The sequence below is a fragment of the Fusarium phalaenopsidis genome (assembly GCF_050370095.1).
Source record: "Fusarium phalaenopsidis strain FUZ10S chromosome Unknown contig_32286, whole genome shotgun sequence".
NCBI classification, from domain to species: domain Eukaryota; kingdom Fungi; phylum Ascomycota; class Sordariomycetes; order Hypocreales; family Nectriaceae; genus Fusarium; species Fusarium phalaenopsidis.
In genome coordinates, this window is record NW_028145413.1 from 1,901,396 (window position 1) to 1,924,164 (window position 22,769).

A 22,769-nucleotide genomic window follows, 5' to 3' on the forward strand; every position below is an offset into this window, starting at 1 on the left:
TTTTGGAGTTGGGGCGTTACCCCTGAAACGGATCTTTATCAAAAGCTGTATTTATCTCAAGTTAACTCCGGCTTCCGTCTACTCATGGAAGTTGACCGATCTAGTCTAGGGGTTTATAGACCTCAAGGCAAATTCTGGACATTCCAGATCTTCACGTTTGCATCTCCTCCAGCACTGGCAAGCCTGCCGCCCTCGATCCAGGCAACACCGTTGACACCGTCCTTGTGAGCATTGGCAGCCTTGATTCGCTTTCCCTGGTTCCTCTTCTCCAGGCACCAAACAAAGACGTTGGTGTCGAGACTGCCGCTCGCGGCATAGGCACCCGTGTCATCCCAGGCGATCGAGGTCACTCTCGCTGTGTGGGCCGACCAGCGGTCCGTCACGAGGTCCCAGCTATCAGTGTTGTAGACGTAAATCTTGCCAACACTGTTTCCGGCAGCCAGATGAGAGCCGTCCTTGGAGAAGGCCAGGGCTGTGATGGTTCCAGTAGGGTTGGTCAGGGTCTTGACAGGCTCAAGCGCACCACCAGATCCAGCTGTGTAGATGCGCACCGAGTTTTGGTCAGCTCCAATGGCAACCAGGGAGCCAGATGCCGCGATGGCACCGGGAGTAAAGTCCAAGCTCTGCTCCTTCACCAGCTTCTCGCCAGAGTAGACCGAAACACCAGAGTAGGTTGCAACGTAAACGAGACCGTTGGACGCACTCACGCCCTTTGGCTGCGCCGGCAGCTTGACCGAAGTTCCCAGGAACGTCTTGGCTGACTCGTCAACGATTCGCAGGGCATCATCCCAACCAGCACTGAAAGCCTTGCCATCAATGGTCGCAACCTGGGCGACTTGGTTTGTATGCGTCTGGCCATCAACCACACTCGCAATGCCTGACTTGACGTCCCAGTGGTATACCCGACCATCGACACTGCCAGACCAAAGATCAGAGCCCTTGCCGTCAGAGCCAGTGGCCAGGGCAGTGATGCTCTTGCTATGGCCATAGACAACCCGAATTGGTTCTGGCTTGCCCTCGGCCAGATATGTGAGGTTACCTTCAAGGTTCAGGCTGATAATAAGTCCATCAGTCCGGCCGTGGACAAAGACGACACCGACTTGCTGGTCACCAACACTGGCGTCCTCTCCAAACTTCCAGCTCTGGATGACGCTGCCTGCCTCAACATCCCATAGCTTTACGGTCTGGTCGGCACTAGCCGTCACGAACTTCTTGCTGTCCTGCGACCACGACACAGAAAAGATGCTTCCTGTGTGCTCACCCTGACCAATCTCCTTGGTAGGCTCACCCGTCTTGCCGTCGTATAGCTGTATCCGCTTGTCGGCTCCAACAGTGACCAGGGTGGTGCCGTCGGGAGAGTAGGCGGCGCCGAGAACGAAGCCAGTGTGCTGAGCGCTCTTGTTGTTGAACTTGTATGGAGCTCCGTGGTAAAAGACCATGTTGCCATCGTCACCAACAGTGGCAGCACGGAATGGTCGCTGGGGCTTCATGGCCACGGCATTGACAGACTTGGAGTGACCGATGATCTCACCGACAGAGTTTCCGCTGTCAGCTGTGATGCAGCGTCCAAACTGCTCGCGACCATCACCAACAGCAATGACACGCTGCGACTCGCCATCCCAGGCAATGTCATTTAGGCGACCTGAGATGATACCGTACTCTCCCCTTGTGCTGTCGATGGACGCGGGCTCCCACACCTTGAGCACGCCAGTGGCATCACCGCTGGCAACCTTGAAGCCATTGGGAGAGAATCTGGCGACGGTGGTCGGGGCGGTGTGGCCGGTGTACTCTTGACAGTCTGAAGGGTCGTCGATGGAGCGGACAAAGATGGACTTGGCGCACTAGATGGGCGACGAGGAGCAGTCAGCGATAAATCTCATAGTCGTAGACCAGCTGAATAGAGATTGAGCTTACGGGATAAGCTATCCGTTGACCCTTGGAGTCGGTCGAGAGCTGGGTTGGCTGGCCACGGTTGGTGACGGGAACAGCGGCGAGGATGCGGTCGAGGGTGATTGAGGGAGAAGCCATGACAGCAGCGGCGGTTGCGGTGGGATACGGGGAGAATAATTGCAGAAGAAAGACGGTATGCAGATGCGCGAGTGTTGGAGTGGGTTAGGGGATGTCGTCAGCGTCTTGTTGTTTAGGTGGTGGTGGTGGTTATTGTGAAACGTGGGGAGTTTGCTTGGGTTGGAGGGGCAGGTTCTTAGCTACTGCGGGGCACTCTTCGTCACAGCTTGAAGCTCCCTCTGACAGGAGAGACAGACACTGCAAGCCAAATGGTAAAAATAGCTATTTTCTATGCTTTTTGTTAACAATTATATATCAAATCTTTACTGTCTGCCTGCGTGAAAAGTAGCTGCCTGGTGGATAGTAGAGGGTTAGGCATCATGATGCGAACCGTTAGGCTACCTACTCACCTAACCTAGAATCGGGACCGTTCCCGATCATGTCCTCATCTCGACTACCTATCCTATACTATGCCTGATCACGTCAGTTCAAGACGGCTTCATGACGTACTTTGGTGATGAAACGTCTCTGTTGATGGTATCTGCTGGCAATGCTGTTGTCTAGACCTCTTCCGTCCGCTGTCTTGGTGTCACCGTACCTCTTTCAGCTGCATGAGGCATCGGTGGCACAACCCGATGCAGATGGATGTTTACACACCACATCACCAATATGATGCATCACGACCTGCGGGTTCACTCTGGGCGGCCTAAGTTGCACTGGCGACGGGAGCCATGAACCAATACTAGATGCAGCAAAGAAAAAGTCGTCGTCATCTGGCTAGATCTACAGCACACTACCGCCACCGACTCCGACGTGATGGAAGTGATGCCTTTGGGGGAGGGAACGCCGTTGCCGCGGCTTCAATGCTCTGTAAGCCGGGCTATGGCCTGTACTTTACTTGGATACGATGAGAGGGACGGATGGGTGCCATGATCCAGGGTTGGCTTGGCTGTCACGCTGCCGGTTTGTTGTTGGCCACCCTCCACATTCGATGATTCGATTGACGGGTCCATGAGCCGCAGGATCTGTCAATACGAAGTTGGCCTCCGAGGCAACCAAGATGGTGATGCAGGATACTTTTGACTGTAACACAGACAACAGAAAAGATTTGACTTTTGGCCCGCGTCTGCGCGAAACCGCCTGGTCGATCAGTCAACAATGTTCCACCAAAGGAACCCCAAGCCTTTTCCGCAATGCACAGGACAGCAAATGGATCCATGGTCGGCCAGACACGGCAGCGTGATACAGGGCGCCATGGTAATCTTCTTTTTTTATTTTATTTTATTTTATTTTTTATCCCTCTGTGCGATGCTCTTTTCAGCTTCAGCCACGTCCTGGGTTCTCACATCATCATCATCTCCCAGAGACGGTCGACTCGACACTTGGACCACTACGAGAGGAGAGGAGAGATTAGCTGATTTAGCCTCTTCCCCGTGATTGTAACGCTCGTCGGACCACGCAGGGTCTCATCCCATCACATCACCAGGCTCTGAATGGGGCCAGTGGCCAGTCGTCGGCCCGCTCTCTCAAGGAAAAGATCCATGAATCTTTTCACATTGAGTGAGCACGGTATTATCAGGGGACGCGACGAGCCGGGGGACCAACAAAAGAATGGATACCCACCTGAGTTATCGTGCCTCCCGGGCCAAAAAATGGAACACAGGCTAATGCAATGCACTGTTACTGCGACGCATCCTAGCTGCAGCCTCGATAATAGTGCAACCTTTTGTTTTTATACGAACATGCTTTGTGATGGTAGATGGAGACATTGTCCACTTTGTGTAAACTACCCAGATTCTCACTCTGTGAACACCCGTTTATGCTATCAAGACTGTTTAATCACGGTCAAAGAATGTAGGCAAATAAAAGAAAACACAAGAGGAAAAAAAAAAAACAAATAATAAACAAGCCACCCCCAAGCCTCAAACCACCAATACACGGCAACTTGCATCTGGCGCCGCCCCCTTTGATCTCAGCCCGCCAGATTCACACAGAGGTTCAACAATCCAGACTGGCTGGCTGGTCCCTGACTTGACTTGACCACCAGGCCCCCTGCAATCCATCCGTCCATCCCATGGGTCGTTTCCCGGGGGTGGCACGGCAAACTCGCCCGCTGCTGCATAACTGGCCCAACGAGAGTCAAGATGCTAAAACAAGTCCCTGTTGCTAATATCCCCCATGCCGTCCCCGTGCCCTCGCTCCGTCTTGGTATAATTACAACTTGACCTCCCACCCCCGTCTCCCTTTATTTTCTCCCCAGATCCATCTCTCTCGACCTCATTCCATTCTTCTCCAGTCTTGTCCCGTACATCTTCACCCACGCCTCTAATCCCTTAATCAACAAACCAACCACAACCGTCAACATGAAGTTCGTCTGGTCCCTCGCCCTCCTCGCCGCCGCCGGCGCCTCCGCCCAGTCTTCCGAGACGGTTGCCGAGACCGCTGCCGCTCCTTCTGCTTCTTCCGAGTGCGAGGCCGAGTACATTGTGAAGCGATGCCTCGAGACCGAGAACGCCAAGGTACGACGGGCCCCCTAGAACGAGTTACACACGCACAGCATACTAACATCGTGTTTTACAGGCCGAGGACTGCAAGGGTGACGATTGGGACTGCCTCTGCGCTGCCTACGAGGCCATTGCTACGTAAGAAATACCCCTGAAACCTTCCTCCGCATCACCGGCAAGACTAACATGACGCCGCACAGCTGCTTCAACAACTGCCCCGATGACACCCGTGCCTCCAGCGCCCAGAGCCAGGTCCAGATCTACTGCCAGCAGGCCTCCCTCTACGGCACCCGAACCAAGACCACCAAGACGGCCACCGCCGAGACCGAGAGCACCGGTACCGCCGATGCCACTGCCACCGGTGCCGACGCCTCGGAGGAGACTGCTTCCTCCACCTCGTCCTCCTCCAGCCCCGACAGCACCAACAACGCCGCCGACCTCGCCCGCAACACCGGTGGTGTCCTCCTCGCCGTTGCTGGTGTTGTTGCTGCTATGCTCTAAGGGATGAACTAAGGTAGCTCGCTCGGTCGCGTCAATTGGTGGAGTTTCAGCCGGTTCAAAGCTTGGGTCAAAAGCGCGTACATCTTGGGGTTTTTAGAGTAAATATATTACAAGCTAATTCATTAATAAACATTGAATTTGAAGCCATCTACTGTATCATGCACCTGAACGGAGACCGAGATCCGATTCTTGAACTCAAACACAGACCCCAAAGTCAATTGTCCAGGAACGTAGCTAATGTGCATCAGCTACTGTAGCTAAGCCTAAGCTTTACCCCCTGAAGTAACGCCACTGACGATCATCTGCCTCGTTCCACTCCTTCAACGGCCTGAGCATGGCCGAGCATGGCCGTGCCCTTCATCACCACCGTCACAAACATTCACGAGGCCTCGGGTCTCAGTTTCACCTGTTGCTCAATATTGAGCTTCTCGTCTTTCGTATTCGGCCTACTCACGAGCCACCTCAAATACTATGATACAAATAAGGTGACTTGAGGGCTCTCTTAACTTAACCCCATCATCATACAGCAGACGTCCACCTTCTTCTCGGGGAGCCATGTCGTTGAGCAAAGCAGCAGCTGCGAAACGGAATCGAGAACCAAGCAAAAAGCACAGAACCCCAATCTCAGAAATCCCATCTCCCCTAGCGCCGAAGTGTAATAATCATGCGTCTCTAAACGGAATCAAAACAATAACAAAACGTCTCTCAAATTCTGTAAACCCGCATGGCGCCTCAGTCCCCCCGTATTTTCCGTTTCTGGACGTACTGAAACCAGGCAGCCGTCCTCGCTCCAGCTTTCAGTCCCCAGGATGTCATCATAAAGTGTCGAATAAAAGAATATGGTTGAAAGGTGGTGGTTCAAGAAGAGAGGTGAATCCAATGAGTTTTTGGGCATTTGTGCGTGGCAATAATAACCGTGTGTGGGTGGGTGTGCGCGTGCTTGCGAGTTGAGAACGCCATGTGAACCTCGTTTTCCAGAGTTTTCAAGTCAGCCTAGACTTTGCGACGTCGGTCCCTGGCGGTGTTGTTCTTGACGGGAGTCATCAGGGTGACATGTTTAGGATCGTCCTTGCCAAGCCTAACAGCACCAGACACGCCGCTTGAACCCCGACGCAGTGATCGAGGGTCTTGGTCATCGTCCAGTGTGATCTCAGCCACATCAGAGACCGACTCGGTTTCCAGGTTGTCGCTGGCGCCAGAGACAGAGGAGCCGTCGTCTGTATCGTCGTACTCTCCGTCGTCACTGACCAGGGAGGGCGCGTTGTTGCTGACCATGGTGTGAGGGCTCATATCAGCATCCTCCATATCCAAATCTTCGTCTGAGAGCTCGTGCTTCGGTCCGAGATCGGAGCCCAAGTTCGTCGGCGTCTTGAAAGCAATCGGAGGGACACGGCCTTTGCTGCTCGCAGGGCGAGCCGACGTGTTCACCATGGTCGGATGTTGTGTGGCCTTAGCAGGCACACGCATAACGACAGGTGTCCGCACGACTGAATCCTTTCCAACATGGCCTTCAATAGGGGTCTCAGTCATCTCTGATTCTTCCCCAGAAGCGAAATCGTCCAATGGCATCTTGGTCTTTGCGTCTGCGGCCAATTCACGCAGGTTGCCGTCGAACTTCCGACTTTGTAGGAGACGAGAGAGGTGAGGCATATCTGGAGCTCCCTCCAGAGAAGCCGCCTTCTTATCTTTACGACCGCGAGCCTCGCTGGACAGAGAAGGAATGCTAGTTACACCAGGCAGCTTGCCTTGATGGTAGAGCTTGAGGGATTCCGAGATCCTCGACTGAAGTGCAACGTAGGCTTGCTGCTCAGTCATGTCGGGTCGGGCGAGAGGATGCACAGAGGCAGAGGTCGAGCTCGGCGCCGCGGGCGCCGGAGCCTTTTCTTCTCCTACAACTCCACCTCCTTCCGCCACCTCGATGGGATGCCCACTGTGAACAGCTGCTTCTTCATGGCTCTTAAAGTCGCGTTTGTGAGCGATGCGACAGTGGTTGATGAAGCCCTGCGTGCTTGAGAAGTTCTCACGGTTACAATCCAAGCAAACCAGCTTGACTGTCTTACCATCGGCTCGCTTCAGGATACATGGACCAGCCTTGTCCTTCGGTTGCGGATAACCACTCGACAAGGATTGCAGCTTCTGGCCAGCAACCCCACGAGCGGAGCGACCCTTGAACGAGCTTCCAGATTCGGTGAAGCTATTCCTTGTCGTGCGTCCCTCGGTGAACGAAGCTCTTGCACGAGCAGCTTCCGGTGTGAACTGCCACTCAGGTTGCATGCCGTCGAAGGAAGGGTCAGGAATAAGCCACTTGGCATAGTGTCTGGCGTATGGACCGTCGACAACACCAAACGGAGGTGCCCATCTGGGTACCGCTTCTCCAGGGCGAGATTGTATAGCAGGGCCCTTCCCGGCGCTGACTTTGAGCATCTCTTCGGGGGTCGGACAATTCACAGGATACGGAATGAGATGGCAGCGCCGCAGCTGTTCCAGCGCGACTTGGCACTTGGCGAGTTCCTGGTTAATGAGCCTCAACTCATCATGCTTTAGTAGAATCTCAAGGCCGAACTGATGGCGGATCTCGTCCCGGGCACTTTCCAGATCAGGGGTCGCAGGGATCGGCTCAGATGTCGAGTCGCATGCCGACGGAGCATCTTGACTGGGGTAGGCATCGGATTTCAAGCGCTTGGCAGGCGCGGCCAGATCGGGCGACGCATCTGAGCTGTCGCAGCTCTGCCGCCTCCGTTTGGGCGGCTGCACGGTGGACGATGCTATCGTCGTGGTGTTGCCAGGGAACAGATGCGGCTGGAGTGGTTTTACAAGATCCACGATCGGCTGTGGCGCCTGGAGCGTCTTGTCACTTCCCCGAGATTCGGATGCCCAGAATCGAAACATGAGCAGACCTTGACGAGGTGTCAAGGGGAAGACGACAGAGGAGTTGCGAAAGTGGTTCGCAACGAGGTTTTGAGGTAATGCGACAGGCAGCGAGCGCACGGCCACAGGCACCGACGAGACGGGTGTGAAAGTTGGTGCGGATTACCACAGTGGAGCCTGAGGTTGGTGAAGAGGTGGCGCAGGCAGGGCTGACGTAACCAGGTTTGCTTGCAGGTCGGACGATGGGAGTCGGGCGCGGGCGCGCCAGGCAAAGGGGGTGATGATGTGGCCCCTCAAAACAGGCCAGAATTGGGGGAGTTTGGGTCAGCCAGCGACAGCAGCGACAAGGGCTCAAGTCGAAGAGATGAGGCAGAAGAGAGGGAAAGAAGAAGTGATCGAGCGCTAACGAAAGCCTCGACTCGTGAATCTCTGGGCGACAGCCAACAGAGCAGTCTTTTTTTCAGAGAGGGAGAGTGTGTGTACGAGGGAGATGAGGGAGCGTGTAAGAGGGAAGAGAGCGAGGCAGCGAAGGGAGAGAGGAAATGGGGGTGCAAGCACAAAGGAAGGTGCGAAAGGGAAGTCGAGACGGGGAGGGGGGAAGGTGCGTCGAGGGGGGTTTGAAGGAAGGAGGGAGGGAGCGAGGTGGATTGCAGTCTGACTGACGGACGCCGCGTCAAGGAGGACGGGATAAAGTCAAACCCAGGCTCAGGAAGGGGAAAGCGAAGGGGAAGGGGAAGCAAGTGGCACTTGCAACGTGAGAGGGTGACGCTCGGTGCTGGGTTTCGCTCCCTGATTGATTGACTGATTGACCTGATTGAGTGATTGATTGACGAAACGCAGACCTGAGGCGAAGCCTGTTGGGCCGACCGGCGGGCGGGCTAAAGCAAGCTCGGGGGCGCTGGCAGGCTAGAGGTAGAGGCTGGCAGGCTGTTGGCGGGCGCGCCGGGGGGGAGATTTGTTGTTTTGGGGGAGTGGATCACCAGCCAAGCTTGGGAGCATCCACTCTAGCACACCATCCATGAATTACGAACGGGGAGAGCAGGCTCCAGAGCAGGGCAGCCATCCAGGTCCGCATCAGCAGCCTGGCAGAGGGAGAGTCCTCCCCAGAAGGCCCCAGCACCCACTTCTTGATACTGGAACACGCTGCGACGGACCAATCCCGAGGGGGCCAAGGGTGTCGCCGCTCCAGCGCATCCCATGAACATGAGGCGAGAGTGGCACTCGTCTCGCAGTTGGCACCCGCTGGGGCAACAGCATCAAGGCAAGGCAGGCATCCATTATCACCTTATCAGCGCCCTTCCTGTTTGCCGAGGCGCAGTGGGCAGCCAGCAGCCTGCCCGACCGGTTAATGTTCCCATCAATGCCGATATTCATGGTAACGAATCTCGCAGGTCGCCTGCTTACAGCGCACGAGTCCTAGATGAGCAGGGGTGGGCCACCACCGTTCCCCTGCTTACAGGTCGATAACTAACGGGTGCCAAATGCCGTCAAGGATACGGCAGGAGATCCGTTAACTAATGAATGGATCCAGCTTATCGGCGACTTGCTCCGAGCCCGTGCGCCCATCTCATCCATGGCATCCATATTAAAAGTGCGACTCTCACGGATGCGAAATGAGGACGTGAGAGCTATGGTTTTTTTTTTTTCCTTCTAGTCTCAGACAAGAGTCAGTCGCCTGCCGTGAGGGTGCTCACAAGAGTAGGATGCGCCGTCTCTGGCGCCTTTTTGCCATGACCCAATGACTTCCGGCAAACCATGTTTCCCTCCAAAACGTGGATGTAAAAGCATAAACAGAGGAGGAGGTGCGGGACCAGATCCATGTCACCAATTCAACCCATTCCATCATGGCTCTGAATCGGCTAATCTACCATACTGTACCCAAGATGATAAGTTGTGCTCAACAACAACGAGAAGCATCTCGGTGTGCCTTGCCTCTTCTCTCCCGGCTCGCACCAACCTCGCTTCCACTTTGTCTCACGCTTCCATGCTGCCATCACATGTTGCTTCCTGCTTGTCAATCCTTCCTCCTGTTGGACTCAGGGACGAGGTACGTCTGACAGTGCAACCATCTCAGACGCAGCTGAGATAGAATGGATGTGTGGGACGTGGGGCTCCTACTCCGAGTTGCTGCAGCCACTTCCAACCAGCTCAAGGCTTGGCCCACTTGGCCCTGGACCAAGGTCAAGTTGTTGATGCGGTACAGTACCTTAACAAGACGCCAGGCTCTCATCTCCAATCCTTCTGGAGCGTGGTATCCAGCTGGGCGCCCTAAAGGCGGCAGCAAGCCTCTCGAGGCCCAAGCTCCTTTGCTCTCGACCTGGGCACTAACATCTGGCTTGTTTCGTATCTCACTATCACTGATAGACCATGTGTCGCAGGCGAGGTACAGTGGCTAACATCCGGGGAACGAACCGGGAGGCATCTTAGCCTCAGCACATCAACTCTCGTCCAAGCTACAACATGCAAGTCCAAGGGGGAGCTTCCATCTGAGCTGGGCTGAAATGCTTCCAGCGGAACCACTCCCCGCCCCACTGATTCTCGCCCAAGTCGTCATACATGACATACGTAGTAGATAGCTCAGATCGGTTGCGAGAGGTCGAGTTTTTGCAGGACCGGTGACAGAGGAAAGCCCAGTCACAGACAGGAGGAATGAAGTGATCATATCTCAAGTTAGTTGGGTCCGGGACCGAAGCCAAGAGTCATGCGCGCCATGATATGCTTCGTCCTCATCGACTCAGGCTGAGGCATGCTCAGGATTCCGAGCCACTAGCGCCGAGACATGCAGCAGCCACAATCACCCTGTCCCAATTTCAGGCCCAAGTCACATGACAGTGGCTTGGGTCCCACGTGCACTCACTCAGAGCCTCAAACTTGCAAGAGAATCAATATCAGATTGGATCTTGAGATGGACCCATGCCTGGCAGGTGAGCATTAGTGAAAGCAGTGCATCAAGGTCAAATGCGATGTTCGGCCATCGTTCTTCTCTTTATTCGTAGCGTAACACTGGACGATACCACCTCATACTATTGTTAGTTGAGAGCAACTCACCTAACCCACGAATATAAATACATCGAAATGGTCTCCTTGTTTATCAGTGAGGAGAGCATGAAGAGTGTCCACTCGCCTCATAACACACGCAATGGCCCGTTCTTTAACCAATGATCTATCCTGTGAAGTCAAGATTTCTTTACAACAGTCCATTTAACATCCTCCCGCAAGACGACCGACTTCGGCTGGCTATGTAGCCAGTCACAACCCTCCCCCAAGCCCCACCCAAAAATTATCCACGTCTATCAAGCTATTAACAGCATCGTACACAGAACAACCCGTGCAGTACACAGCGTCCATTCAATCTGCTTTACTAACCCACTGGTCAATTGGGATCGCCTTTAATAGAGCTATGTTCTCTGCTACTTCTGGGGCGGTGCGCATCAGCGCCCGCCGCATTGCCCCCCGAGCGACCTCGGGAAACACCTACATCGCCCAAGCCCGTTTTCTCTCTTCAACAGGGCGTCTGTCATATGCTATCAACACAAACCCGAATCCGCCCTTGGGTAAAAGGAATGCTTCCAACGATGTACCATCCCGGATTGGTCTCATTGGAGCCCGCGGCTACACAGGCCAAGCCCTGATTGATCTTCTCAACGAGCACCCCAATATGGACCTTCGACATGTATCCTCTCGGGAACTCTGCGGCCAGGAGCTCAAAGGATATAGCAAGCGGAAAATCATCTATGAGAACCTCTCTCCTGAGGAAGTAGCTCAGCTGGATCAAGACGGCAAGGTCGACTGTTGGGTTATGGCTCTTCCCAACGGTGTCTGTCAGCCGTTCGTGGAGGCACTTGGCCAGAGTTCGAGCTTGATCGTTGATCTTTCCGCCGACTACCGTTTTGACGGTACTTGGGCTTACGGCCTGCCTGAACTGGTGCAACGAAGCAAGATTGCTCAATCAACTCGTATCAGCAACCCTGGGTGCTATGCGACAGGGTCGCAATTGGCCTTGTCGCCCATTCTGGAACATTTGGGAGGCATGCCAACGGTCTTTGGAGCTTCGGGTTATAGCGGAGCTGGCACGAAGCCTTCCCCAAAGAACGACGTCAAGCTTCTCCATGACAATCTTATTCCTTGTAAGAACTCAGAGCTCAGCTATAAGCAAACAGGAAGCTGACATTCGACAGACAGCTTGACTGGACATGTGCATGAGCGAGAGATCAGCCATCACCTTGGTGCGACCACATCATTTATTCCACATGTGTATGTCACATCTCTTTTCCCTCTTTATGTCTCAAGACTGACAATGATTTAGCGCCTCCTGGTTCCGCGGCATTCACCTGACCGTCAATATCCCCTTGAACAAGACGTTGACTTCTCGAGATATCCGTCAAATCTACCAAGACCGATATGCCGGCGAAAAGCTCGTAAAGGTTGTCGGTGAAGCCCCGCTTGTGAAGTCGATCCAAAACAAGCACGGAGTCGAGATTGGAGGTTTTGCCGTTGATAAGACCGGAAAGCGTGTCGTTGTGTAAGTATCCCATCTAGGGATTTGATCATTGAAGGTGCTTTGGTTAATATTGGATAGTTGTGCCACGATTGACAACCTCAACAAGGGCGCTGCCACACAATGCTTGCGTACGTCTCTTCGACGAACGACAATATTTCTGTTTTGGCTAACAACTATAATCAGAGAACATGAACCTCGCGCTCGGATATGACGAATATCAGGGAATTCCTATCGAATGATCGGGTCGGTCTAGAAGTATTACAGACCTTGAGTATCCGTCTATTCCGCGGCGGTGCGGTATCCATCATCTCAAAGAGGGGCGAAGCCTCGCTTTCGCATTAGAGAGAAGGGATGCGCCAATCTACAGGCGGTCCCAGGAAAGGCAACGCAAGTATATGCCGAGCAGCAATTTACAGAGGGCGATAGAAGATTAACAGTCCGATTTTTCGGATGTGTTGCTATGCTAACTGCGAAAGAGGAAAACGCTGGGGGTAGTTTATCACTTGTCACAACCTGTACTGAAGAGATGTATTTAACATATAGACTTAAGCAGGATAGTGAATACCTCGTACAACGTCTTTTGTTTCAAACACAGCTTCGTCCAATTATCATACGGCAAGACTTTGCTTTTGGTCAGTAGCTACCGGAATCTATCCTCGATTCCAACTCACACTTGCGAGACGTTGCGAGGTTGCTGGGGTTGTCGAATGCTTATGTAAGGCAGTTTACAGCAGATTTCGTTTGGCCGAGTCTTGGTGGGTTTCCTCACCGAAGCAAAGATCCATCAGGATGCCAGTATGCACCCATGATAATTGATTTTTGTATTCCCTGCTAGAACCGATGCTTAATTGAGCTAAGCACGCTCGATAGGCAGTTATCCTGAAAATTCGAGCCCGGGATCTCTCTGAGCCCCGTTCGTGATTGGAGCCCTCAAGTTGGCAGACGCAGTCTTTCGTCGCCGCCAAGTCAGACCCCAGACTCACGGACCCCAACTTTTCCGCCCGCCACATCATTCATCCTCAAGAATCGAATCTCCTTCATCCAATTCCCTCCCACACAATCATGTCCGCCCCAAGACATGGCATTGGCAAGAGAAAGCCAGATGCAACCATTTCCAAGGATGTCGGTCCTCAAAAGCGAGTCCGGAACCAGGCCCCGCAATCGCCAACATCGGCCCTCATAGCTCCCCACGAAGCCATCCTCGCCGAGCTCAGACCCAAGCACGAAGTCCTCGCCGTCTCCGTCATTTCATCCACCAAGATCACCAAGCGCATTACATCCGTCCTCCATCATCTTCTCGAAGAAAGCGAACGACCGCGACTGGTAATGCTGCACGCGCGGACCGCAGACGTCTGCAAGCTCATCACGGTGGTGGAAAAATGCAAAAAGGTCCTAGACGAGGAGGGCAAGGCATACTACCAATACAATCAACTGTTCGATTTGCCGGAGAAGCCAAAGAAGCGAGACTTGGTCGAGGAAACGGTACTCGAAAAAGACGCGGAGGAAAGCGACGGTTCCAACAGCGACGACTTCGAGGTTATGCACAGCCGGTTTGAAGATGCCGTGCTGCCCCGTCCCTCGACACGCTCGGTCAAATCCATGCGGGTCTTTCTCTCGATCGCGCCCATAATGGAGCTCAAGTCGAAAAAGGGAATCACTATCCAGTCTAGCGCGCAAAAACAGGCGTAAATATCCACACTTCTCGGTCAACGACTTCGGATAGTTGAACATTGGGGCGACTCAATTGGAGGGAACATGAATTTTGCTCGGCGTCCGGAGGCAAGGATTCGGCATGATTATGGAAATGCCACACATGTTTGTACGAGATACCCAAGAGGATCTAGTATCCTAACTTTTTACTTGTATTGATTCGGTCCTACGATCCAACCCAGTACCCAAACTAGACCACCGGCTTAAACGCCAAATTCACCAACAGTCCTCCAAAGAATCCATTCAACCCTATTCGGCCCCTCTCTTCCTCGATCGGTTCCTCCACAGCCCTCCATGTTGCCTTGTTGTCACTACTCTCGCTATCCCCGACTTAGTTGTTACCATGCTTGCTGGGCTGGTCGGTGATTCGGAGGACAAAGTTGACAATGACGGCCAAGAGCAGGATGATGGCCAGAACAGTAGGACCGAAGCGGTCGTCGAAGCCGGCCTGGCCCCTCATTCGTATAGACTTGGCTCGCCAGTGGTATGTCACCAAGGCGTACAGCATAGTCAACATGGCAACGCCGGTGAAGAGGAACGCCGAAATGAAGGCGACGCGGTCACCGAAGTTGAGCATACCAATGGCCAGGGCGCCAAGGATAACGGTGAAGTTGAGCCATGACAGGAAGGTTCGCTCGTTGGCAAAGAAGACCTTGGGCTCGACGCGGGTCGGTAGGGCGATGCGCTTGCCTATCGACAGTGTTAGAAATGCGCGGCACAGGTGCGGAAATTTCTCGAGAGGCCCAAGAAGCGATGGCGATGGATGTTCGTACCAGGAGTGGTCTGGAGAAGAGGTTGAGAAGACATGGTGAAGTTCCGCGATAAGGTCGTCCAAGGTGGTTGGGAGGTATTAAGCTATAGCTGATGATTGTTGCTGGGTCAAGACTACGCTTGAATAATTATCGATACTGCCGTCAATTGAGAGCGCGGCTATCTCTGATGTAAGCAATTGGCGACTCGAGCACTTTCGCAAAGGTCTGAAGGGATTCAAAAACAAGGTTGGGTTGTGAAGTCCAAGAGGAAAGCTTCAGCGTCTCAGAAGATGCTCGTTACGACAGTGGCTCGGTCAAGGGAGGAGGAAAGGCCCCACTTCCTTGCTTCGCAGGACCCGCAAGGGAAGGGCACGTGGGCCGATTGGTTGGCGGCCATATGCAAGGGTCACGTGCACACTCTCAGATCGCGTCGCCTGGGCGGAATGCGCTTCCGGCAGAATGCCCGAAAGGGAAAGACAATCCAGGTACGTGGGAATCCAAACAACGACAGTAGATTATTTATCGATTGCGCTGAGCTACACGTCGAGCAACGGGCGCGTTGAAGCTGCACGTGAGTAGAGTATTGCATCGTCTCTTGTGCATGATGTAGAAGAAATTTGATACCTACGTGTTTATGATGCTAACTGGTGGTTTGTGCTTGTTAAGCCCGGATTATTTCTGTTAACGACGTGACGAACTGAACGCTGTGACGCTGTTTTGTTTACCGACTCTTACTTTTCCTTATCCTTATCCTTTTCCTCCACCACGCCATCAACACAAGCGCCAAACCTCCCCCTCTCAACTACACACCTCCGTCAAACTTCAAAATGGCCACTCCTGTACGCGCATCAGCTTGACGACCCCTATCGGTGCAGACTTGTGCTGACAGCTCTCTCCAGCCTATTCCCTTCAACCGCCTCAAGCAGATTGCTACCGATGTGCGTCGTCCCTCACGTTCCTTACCGCCAATGTCGAAGGCAACCATCATCATCAGCACGCGTACTGACACCAACTCTTGCAGGCCTGCAACAGCGCCATCGGCAGCGCCGAGTTCTACGACCATGCAAAGACTGAGCAATGGAACTCGACCATCATCGTGAGTGGAACACGCCCGCGACCATCTCCTGGCCGTGTCCACTAACCCATTCCCAGAGCTCCGTGCTGAAGGCCGTCATTTCCGAGTCGACTCCCCAGGGCGCCTCTGCTCCCTCGTTCAAGTTCGCCTGCAACAGCACCATCGTTCAGCACCTCGTCCCCACATCCGCCCTTAACAAGCCCCGTGGAGGCACCGAGACCCAGGCTGAGGAGCCTCACATTTCCACCAGCTCCGAGGCCACTGCCACCGATGGCAAGCCCCACGTCGGCCGACGAGGAATGCACAGCGCGACCGGCGCGTACTGGGATGAGAAGAAGGACGGCATGTGGACCTTCAAGTACGATGGCGGCGAGGGCAAGGGCCTGGACGTTGTTGTCATGCTCATCTGGATCGCCATCTGAGCTCCAGACGTGGCGACTGAGCAGTCTGGAAACACCATCTGCTCTGAACTACGCGCATTTCCCTCGGGGCGTTGATGGCACTCTGATCCAGCAATGGCGTTGAGGAACCTGGGAAGCGTGACATTGGGAATACAACGGGTACGATCGAGCTTCCGGCTAAGCCATCTGCCACCGACTTTGGTGTTCTTGCAGGCCTTGGATGTACAAATGTGCTGGAATTGATAATACGAACCAGGTAGCTGGCTTCTGCCAGTGTTCTCTGAACGGTGTAGTGGACTACCTGAGATTGATACCGGAAGGACATAACTGGCGGAATAATAAAATGTCTCTACCCTTGACGGTGCATTTCTTGGCTCGAACTACCTGGCTCGAGGGTTAGGAGGGCTCATCTTGTGTTACAGTTTATCAATGGCAGATGAGACGGTCATTAGGGACTGACCCCCCTTGTTTGCATCCACCAACCCCTGGGGATATGTGGGTGATGGGGGGACGACAAGGCCATGGATTCGGTCATGAACCTACTCCGTGCGTCACTTGCCCATTGTGATCGTATCTGGAGGCCCAGTTCCGCTACATATCGAGGCCGCACCTATCCATGAGTCTTTCAGCATGTGTCATGATGGCCACTAGAGAGTACATGGTAGAGCTTTTAACCCACGGGGTCACCAAGCTTAAGAGCTGCTATCATTCCCATTTTCAAATCCCAGTAAAGGAATCGAACATTGTTTCAAGTCAAAATTCATCACATTCGCCAACATGATCGCCAAAGATTGGTGATAGTTCAAGTCTGCTTAGCCTTGTGAGAAGGTATAGGGTAGTCGTCTCCAAGTGTATAAGACAGCTCGGTTTACACTCTTCCAACATCGATATTTAGATTTGATATTTCGAGCTAGGGTGTTTTACAGTTGATATTAACATTAGCATAGCTAGTGTTATGAATTATGATCTTTGCTGTTATGGCTGCTCCCTTCTAGTTGCCCCCCTTCCACCGAGATCAGAAGTGTCATGATCATCGACATCAACGCAAGCTTAGCCGTATAGTGAGATCAACTACCTTGGACCGACTAGGTACTCTGTCTTGAGAGATTAATGGGGCATAATAACTCACGTGGTCCCGCCATGAGCCCTCCTCTGATCCTACAGGCTGTGGGTTACTATCTCCCCAATAGTCACTCACGAGACACGAATCATGGACATGGACACTCTTGAACGTTGCTCCAGTCGTCATTGCCTACACATGAAGGAGTCCTGCCCTTGCGTGCTGTAACTCCGAATGTGTCATGAATATTACCACCGTGGGGTATCATCCAAGGAACGACATCCAGATCCTCGGTTAGATGATCGGTAAGGTAGCACTAGAAGAAGCGTATGACCTCCATCACAACAACACAGGTACAGGGGAAGCACCCGAACCTACATGGAGAAGTAGCATATCATCTATCATCTACACTGCCACATGTAAGTGTACCCGATGGCCAAGACGGTGTTTTGAGGTCGTCCGGGGTTGGATGCATAGCGAACCAAGCTGTGGGAATCAGATCATACAACGCTCGCCAACAAAGAAAGGAATCACACTGATACCGTACCCTACCTAGGGCAGCCTGTCACTTGAAGTGAGGCGATCACGAGAACAGAGCACCCCGGTCAATCCTATTGGTTCCCAGTTTCAAGAGGAGCAACACAAGCACAGCAGCAAACGATGACTAGGTAGCCCCGGATTCCATCGCATACGCTTGTTGACGGAATTTGTCGGATCTCCTCACTGAATCCTATAGCTATCCTGATTAGAATCATGGCGTCCACAGACAACGAAGGCCATGCTGTTGTTATCATCCCACCATCTTCACCCAGAGGTTACAGTGTGGCTGATCAGTCGGCATGTCAAGACGAGGAACGGGATCTTGAACGACTGATGGCATTTCCCAACTCGGTATTCCGCAACAAGCCCCCGATGCAAGCCATCTCCGCTGCATATGAGGAGGTTGTGCCATCAACAGGCGGTCAATCTGGCGGAGCTACCTATTGTAGACATATAGCAACAATTCCATCTTGCGACGGACTGCCTATATCCATGTAGGATGAGGCCATGGGAGTTGACGCCCGTGAAGCCATATACGAGTTCTCATCTGGGGCTCATTGGTGGAAGGAAAGCGCGATAAGCAGAGCAGTTGCCTGGCGCATAGCATCAGGAGATGTCGTCCACGTGACGCCAACACGAGACAGCAACCAAGCTTCAACTGGCAACTGAACGACGACATACTTCTCCTGCCATGTTTTATCCTCCATTACCCCCCTTGAGCCACATACCTGGCCAACAAAGCAGATGGTGACGAAGCTTGGCGCTTGTTTCGCCCATGACTCTCTCCACCATAGCTGCATATTGGGCGTCAGTCCGCTGAAGCCATGCCCTGGCACAACACGCATGAGCCGCAGCGATGCATATACATGCCATAATCAAGGACAGATGCATAGAGGCGCCGCCAAGTTGTAAGAGAACCAAGGACTCGCATCTTTGCCTGGTCCCGATAGTTCGTCGGGTTACACGCCTACATGAAGCAGCCTGCAGGTGGCCCCTTTCCTCTCACTTGCACGTGCGGCGATATACGGAGACTTGGAAACGCCAACACCACCATTGATGCTCTTGCAGATTCTCTGAAGGGATCTAGAATCATGCAAAGCGCTTCAAGTGTTGGACGGCTGTGTCCGTGGGGGTCTCGACCCATTCATCCGTTATCTCACCGGATCCGAGTCGCGGGGCAGCTTGAGAAGAGACAGGCGCAACGCGCAATCCAGGCTAGGTTCGGCACGGTCGATGCAACGTGCATATGCACATGCGACAACGGCAGCGGTTGACGGGATGGCATGGCTTGTTGATGGTGACATATGGGCGAGAGCAGTGTGACGGATGGGTGGTTGAGTTGACGAGAAAGCAGAGCAGCGGAACGGCATCTCAACGGCCTTCTTTACTGGTCCCGCAAGCCTCGCTGCAAGGCCAGGCCGCTGCGTCTAAATTCGGACTCCCGAAAAGAAGTCGGAGAAACCGATGACCTGACCAACCCCAGGTTTGGGTTGAGGGTGCAACCTGATTCGTGCACAGAGTTTTCACTCCTGGCTCAGGGTCCAACCTATGCGCGTGCTTCCAACTGACAGCGAGCCCAGACCCAGACTCGCAGGTCGATAGTCGATAGCATCCCTCACCTTGTTGATCTCTTGCCAGGACGGGAGATGGAAACCATCTAGTTGAGCCCGCTGGACGACGACCCTGACTGGAGATCAGGCCCGCTCTGGGCGGGGCTCGCCGTCCTTTTCTTTAACTGAGCCCTCCACAATGACGTTGAGCGCCGACTTTGGTCGTTGACAACGGCCGTGGAAACGTTCGGGAACCTGAAGGCAGATCGGGTCTCGCCGTTGTACGACGGAACATTGTGTCACTCTCTTGCTGACGGATCGACTGCCTGTCAGGCTGAGCCTTGGTGTTGTGTCATTGAATGGAAACGCCCGGCGAATACGTATGTGAATTTGATACGGAGCCGAAGCTTGGAAAAGGCTCTGGAAAGCGGCTGTCAGGCTGGATTTGGAGGGGATTTTCCCCCACATGACCGGCCACGACATCACAATCATCCGGGGAAAACGCCATATGGCCTCGCTTCTTCCCGTCATACGATGCCCATGCCCATAATGGCTTCCCGGGCCGGGGAGTCGATTTCAGGCTGTTGCAAAGCAGGTCATCCAGATAGCTCTGATCACCAGGCCCACCGGCTCCGGAGTTCCTCGTCCCTGGACATGGGTTTGCTCCGGGTTGCTCTCTGGAGTCTTGCCACCGTCACTCAAGGGTCGATCGAGTCAAGGCCCCGGCATGCGCGGCAATAGGGCCCGAGCCTGGGTACCGCGGTGCGGGCTTCGGCGTCACCACACTTGCAGTGTCAGATGGACAACAGGGGACCGTGCTTGAGAGGCTGAGAGCCACAGAAAGAGTGGGCGGCACACATCTCGTCCTGTGCCTCACGCTAGCGTTAGCTTATCAAGGCTTTTCTTGGAGCCTTGGACGCCTTGGCCTCGAGGGACCCAACCCCTGGAGACAGAATCACAGATCTGGAATTGGCTCACGATGGGCCCGGGACCCATCACACCACCCACGGCATCCACCGCCCTCGGATTCCGACCGGCTCTTGTCTTGTCTCAGTGACTGACTGACCTGGGCGTCTCTCCATCGGCGTCAAGTTCTTTATAACCCACACAGGTCGCCACTCCTCAAGCCTTGCTTTGGCTTTGATCAACGACCGGCCATCAGCTTATACCCCCCCGACTGCTCATGAACGCGCTAGTGAGGAATTCACCTCACCAACATTCTACCAAGAGACGCCGGTATAACATTGTCAACGTAACCTAGCAACCCAATTTCAGCTTGATCCCATTTCCACCTCGGTCAACGTCTCAAGCCTGAAACACATCTCAACAACACTGAACCCCTGCAAACGACTATCAGCCTCGAGATATATACGAATCTGGACTTGCAGGTCACGTCACTCTACCAATTCGACATACACAGCAACATCCCTGTCAACCAATTCACCATGGTTCAAGTGCTTCCAGACCCAGCCTTTTCCCCCGCCGGAACCCCGACGCACGAGGGCATCGATGGCCCTCTTGCAAAGCGACCTGGTTTCGGCAGGACAGACTCTTCGGGGTCAATGTCCCGGGAGGAACATGCCCGACGCATGCAGGAACTTAACAAGAAGCGAGCGATGAGGGTTCCCAGGCGAGGATGGTCGATGACCGACTACCAGGGCGACCACGACGCCTCGCAGCCTGGACAATCGAGCTCTTCTCAAGTTGACCGGCAAGCGTCTATTCCTGAAAACGGGCCCCTCCCTGCCACGGAATACTACCACTACCAACATCACCAGCATCACCAACACCAACACCAACACCAACACCAACACCAACAGCACCAGGAGCCTGAAGCCCCGGTCCAAGAGAAGACGACCGAGCTTCCTCGTCGGCCCAAGCTGCCCCCTCCCCGCCGCTCGTACTCTGTCATGGACTACGAGCCCGTTCCTCAGACTCAGCCCCAGCCACCAAAGGATTATACGTTGCTGGATCTCCCCGCAGAGCTTCACTACACCATCTTTGACTACCTCGACCCCATCGACAGCGTTTGCTTCGGACTCACAAACTCCAACTTTTACGAAATCCATCGACGACTGCACGGAACTGTTCCCCTCTCCAGCCGCTACTCGGGACCCAACGACATGGAGTGGGCATGGCGAGGGGCCGGCCCTCTTGTTCATCGCCATGAGCGAAGCGGCTACAAGGAGGGCCCTATGGAGCAGATGCGCGTCAAGGGACAGGTCTACTGCCGGAAGTGCGGTATCTCCCGCTGCGAGCTTCACCGTCATCTGAAGGAGTGGATGGGCGAAGGCTACGAATACTGCTCCATCAAGGAGGTGTTTGGCAAGCCCGCCGGAGAGGACGCCAAGGCTTACTGCTACATGAAGTCACCCAAGAACCCTTCGCGATGCGGACGTCACGGAGGAAAGAAGATTGCATCACAGGAAAAGATCTAGACACGAGATGATTCTAGACACGATAGAAGGATACAGAAGAAAGTGATGGATGGATAGGGACACACAAACAGACCATGACGAAACGAGAGCGAAGATCGGGCAACAAAAAGAAGGTGTTGAGATATCCACGGAGTGCAATGACGCACATACCATACCTTTTTTCCTTTTCGACTGGGTTTAATTAATCCATGTATTAGCACATCATCTACTGGGAACTTTTTTTCTTTATGAGCGCGGCTAACAGGGGGATTATGGATGTCCCAGGGTTTACGGGTGGGGTCATGATGGAACACATGAGAGGAAAAGGAGAACTTACTCCCGGTAATATGACGCAATATGACAATGCCACAACATTCCAGAGAGTCTGCTGCCTTTTCTTGCCTTGCACAACACGACAGTCAAACCATGTGGATAAAAAGGATAATCAGAAGATAATGATTTATAGGCTAAACTGGGCCTGGTAAAAGCTATGATGCAACAACAGAGGGGCCATGCCACGCATGGGGCAACTTGTTGTGGTGTTGCAACGTCATGGGGGGTCTGGGTCTTTGACGAAGAGAAGCTTATCGCGGTGACAAACCTACAGTAGACAAGCGCTGGCACTTTCGGGACGGGTCGTTTAAATGCACGTCTTCCCGCTGAAGATAAAGCTTAAAGCACTCGAGTGCCATTCATCAAGTATGTGATATGATATGGCGTCACATTGCAAAAAGGAAGCAAGATGAAGTAATCTTTTTGCCATTCTCGTTGTCTTGTACACTCTCATGTGATTCCTCCTCCACATCTCTAGAAAGAAATCTTGATGCTGATTTATGGTGTATCCCTGGGGCCCTGATGTGTATCATGCTGGTATAACCTCTTC

The 22,769-nt window shown here is 53.5% G+C and overlaps 8 protein-coding genes across 8 annotated transcripts; 5 read left to right on the plus strand and 3 right to left on the minus strand.

The window, feature by feature from the left end:
• Positions 1–122: 122 nt before the first annotated feature.
• LRP88_02920 (WD40-repeat-containing domain protein) lies at positions 123–2,028 on the minus strand (the record flags this gene model as incomplete). The annotated part of the gene is made up of 2 exons (XM_083239555.1): positions 123–1,841; positions 1,915–2,028. The coding sequence occupies 2 exons, from the start codon at positions 2,026–2,028 to the stop codon at positions 123–125; spliced, it is 1,833 nt and encodes a 610-aa protein (XP_083104685.1).
• Positions 2,029–4,370: 2,342 nt separating this feature from the next.
• LRP88_02921 (uncharacterized protein) lies at positions 4,371–5,012 on the plus strand (the record flags this gene model as incomplete). The annotated part of the gene is made up of 3 exons (XM_083239556.1): positions 4,371–4,526; positions 4,588–4,649; positions 4,712–5,012. The coding sequence occupies 3 exons, from the start codon at positions 4,371–4,373 to the stop codon at positions 5,010–5,012; spliced, it is 519 nt and encodes a 172-aa protein (XP_083104686.1).
• Positions 5,013–6,005: 993 nt separating this feature from the next.
• On the minus strand, positions 6,006–7,901 carry LRP88_02922 (ADA HAT complex component 1; the record flags this gene model as incomplete). The annotated part of the gene is made up of 1 exon (XM_083239557.1): positions 6,006–7,901. One exon carries the CDS (start codon positions 7,899–7,901, stop codon positions 6,006–6,008), a length of 1,896 nt encoding a protein of 631 aa, XP_083104687.1.
• Positions 7,902–11,280: 3,379 nt separating this feature from the next.
• LRP88_02923 (NAGSA dehydrogenase family protein) lies at positions 11,281–12,620 on the plus strand (the record flags this gene model as incomplete). Its single annotated transcript, XM_083239558.1, has 5 exons — positions 11,281–12,007; positions 12,059–12,134; positions 12,187–12,402; positions 12,460–12,509; positions 12,565–12,620. The coding sequence occupies 5 exons, from the start codon at positions 11,281–11,283 to the stop codon at positions 12,618–12,620; spliced, it is 1,125 nt and encodes a 374-aa protein (XP_083104688.1).
• An 823-nt stretch (positions 12,621–13,443) lies between these two features.
• LRP88_02924 (uncharacterized protein) lies at positions 13,444–14,070 on the plus strand (the record flags this gene model as incomplete). The annotated part of the gene is made up of 1 exon (XM_083239559.1): positions 13,444–14,070. One exon carries the CDS (start codon positions 13,444–13,446, stop codon positions 14,068–14,070), a length of 627 nt encoding a protein of 208 aa, XP_083104689.1.
• Positions 14,071–14,422: 352 nt separating this feature from the next.
• On the minus strand, positions 14,423–14,898 carry LRP88_02925 (uncharacterized protein; the record flags this gene model as incomplete). Its single annotated transcript, XM_083239560.1, has 2 exons — positions 14,423–14,781; positions 14,865–14,898. The coding sequence occupies 2 exons, from the start codon at positions 14,896–14,898 to the stop codon at positions 14,423–14,425; spliced, it is 393 nt and encodes a 130-aa protein (XP_083104690.1).
• A 772-nt stretch (positions 14,899–15,670) lies between these two features.
• LRP88_02926 (Tctex-1) lies at positions 15,671–16,340 on the plus strand (the record flags this gene model as incomplete). The annotated part of the gene is made up of 4 exons (XM_083239561.1): positions 15,671–15,682; positions 15,743–15,781; positions 15,865–15,939; positions 15,996–16,340. The coding sequence occupies 4 exons, from the start codon at positions 15,671–15,673 to the stop codon at positions 16,338–16,340; spliced, it is 471 nt and encodes a 156-aa protein (XP_083104691.1).
• Positions 16,341–20,914: 4,574 nt separating this feature from the next.
• LRP88_02927 (F-box protein) lies at positions 20,915–21,907 on the plus strand (the record flags this gene model as incomplete). Its single annotated transcript, XM_083239562.1, has 1 exon — positions 20,915–21,907. One exon carries the CDS (start codon positions 20,915–20,917, stop codon positions 21,905–21,907), a length of 993 nt encoding a protein of 330 aa, XP_083104692.1.
• Between the last annotated feature and the right edge of the window lie 862 nt (positions 21,908–22,769).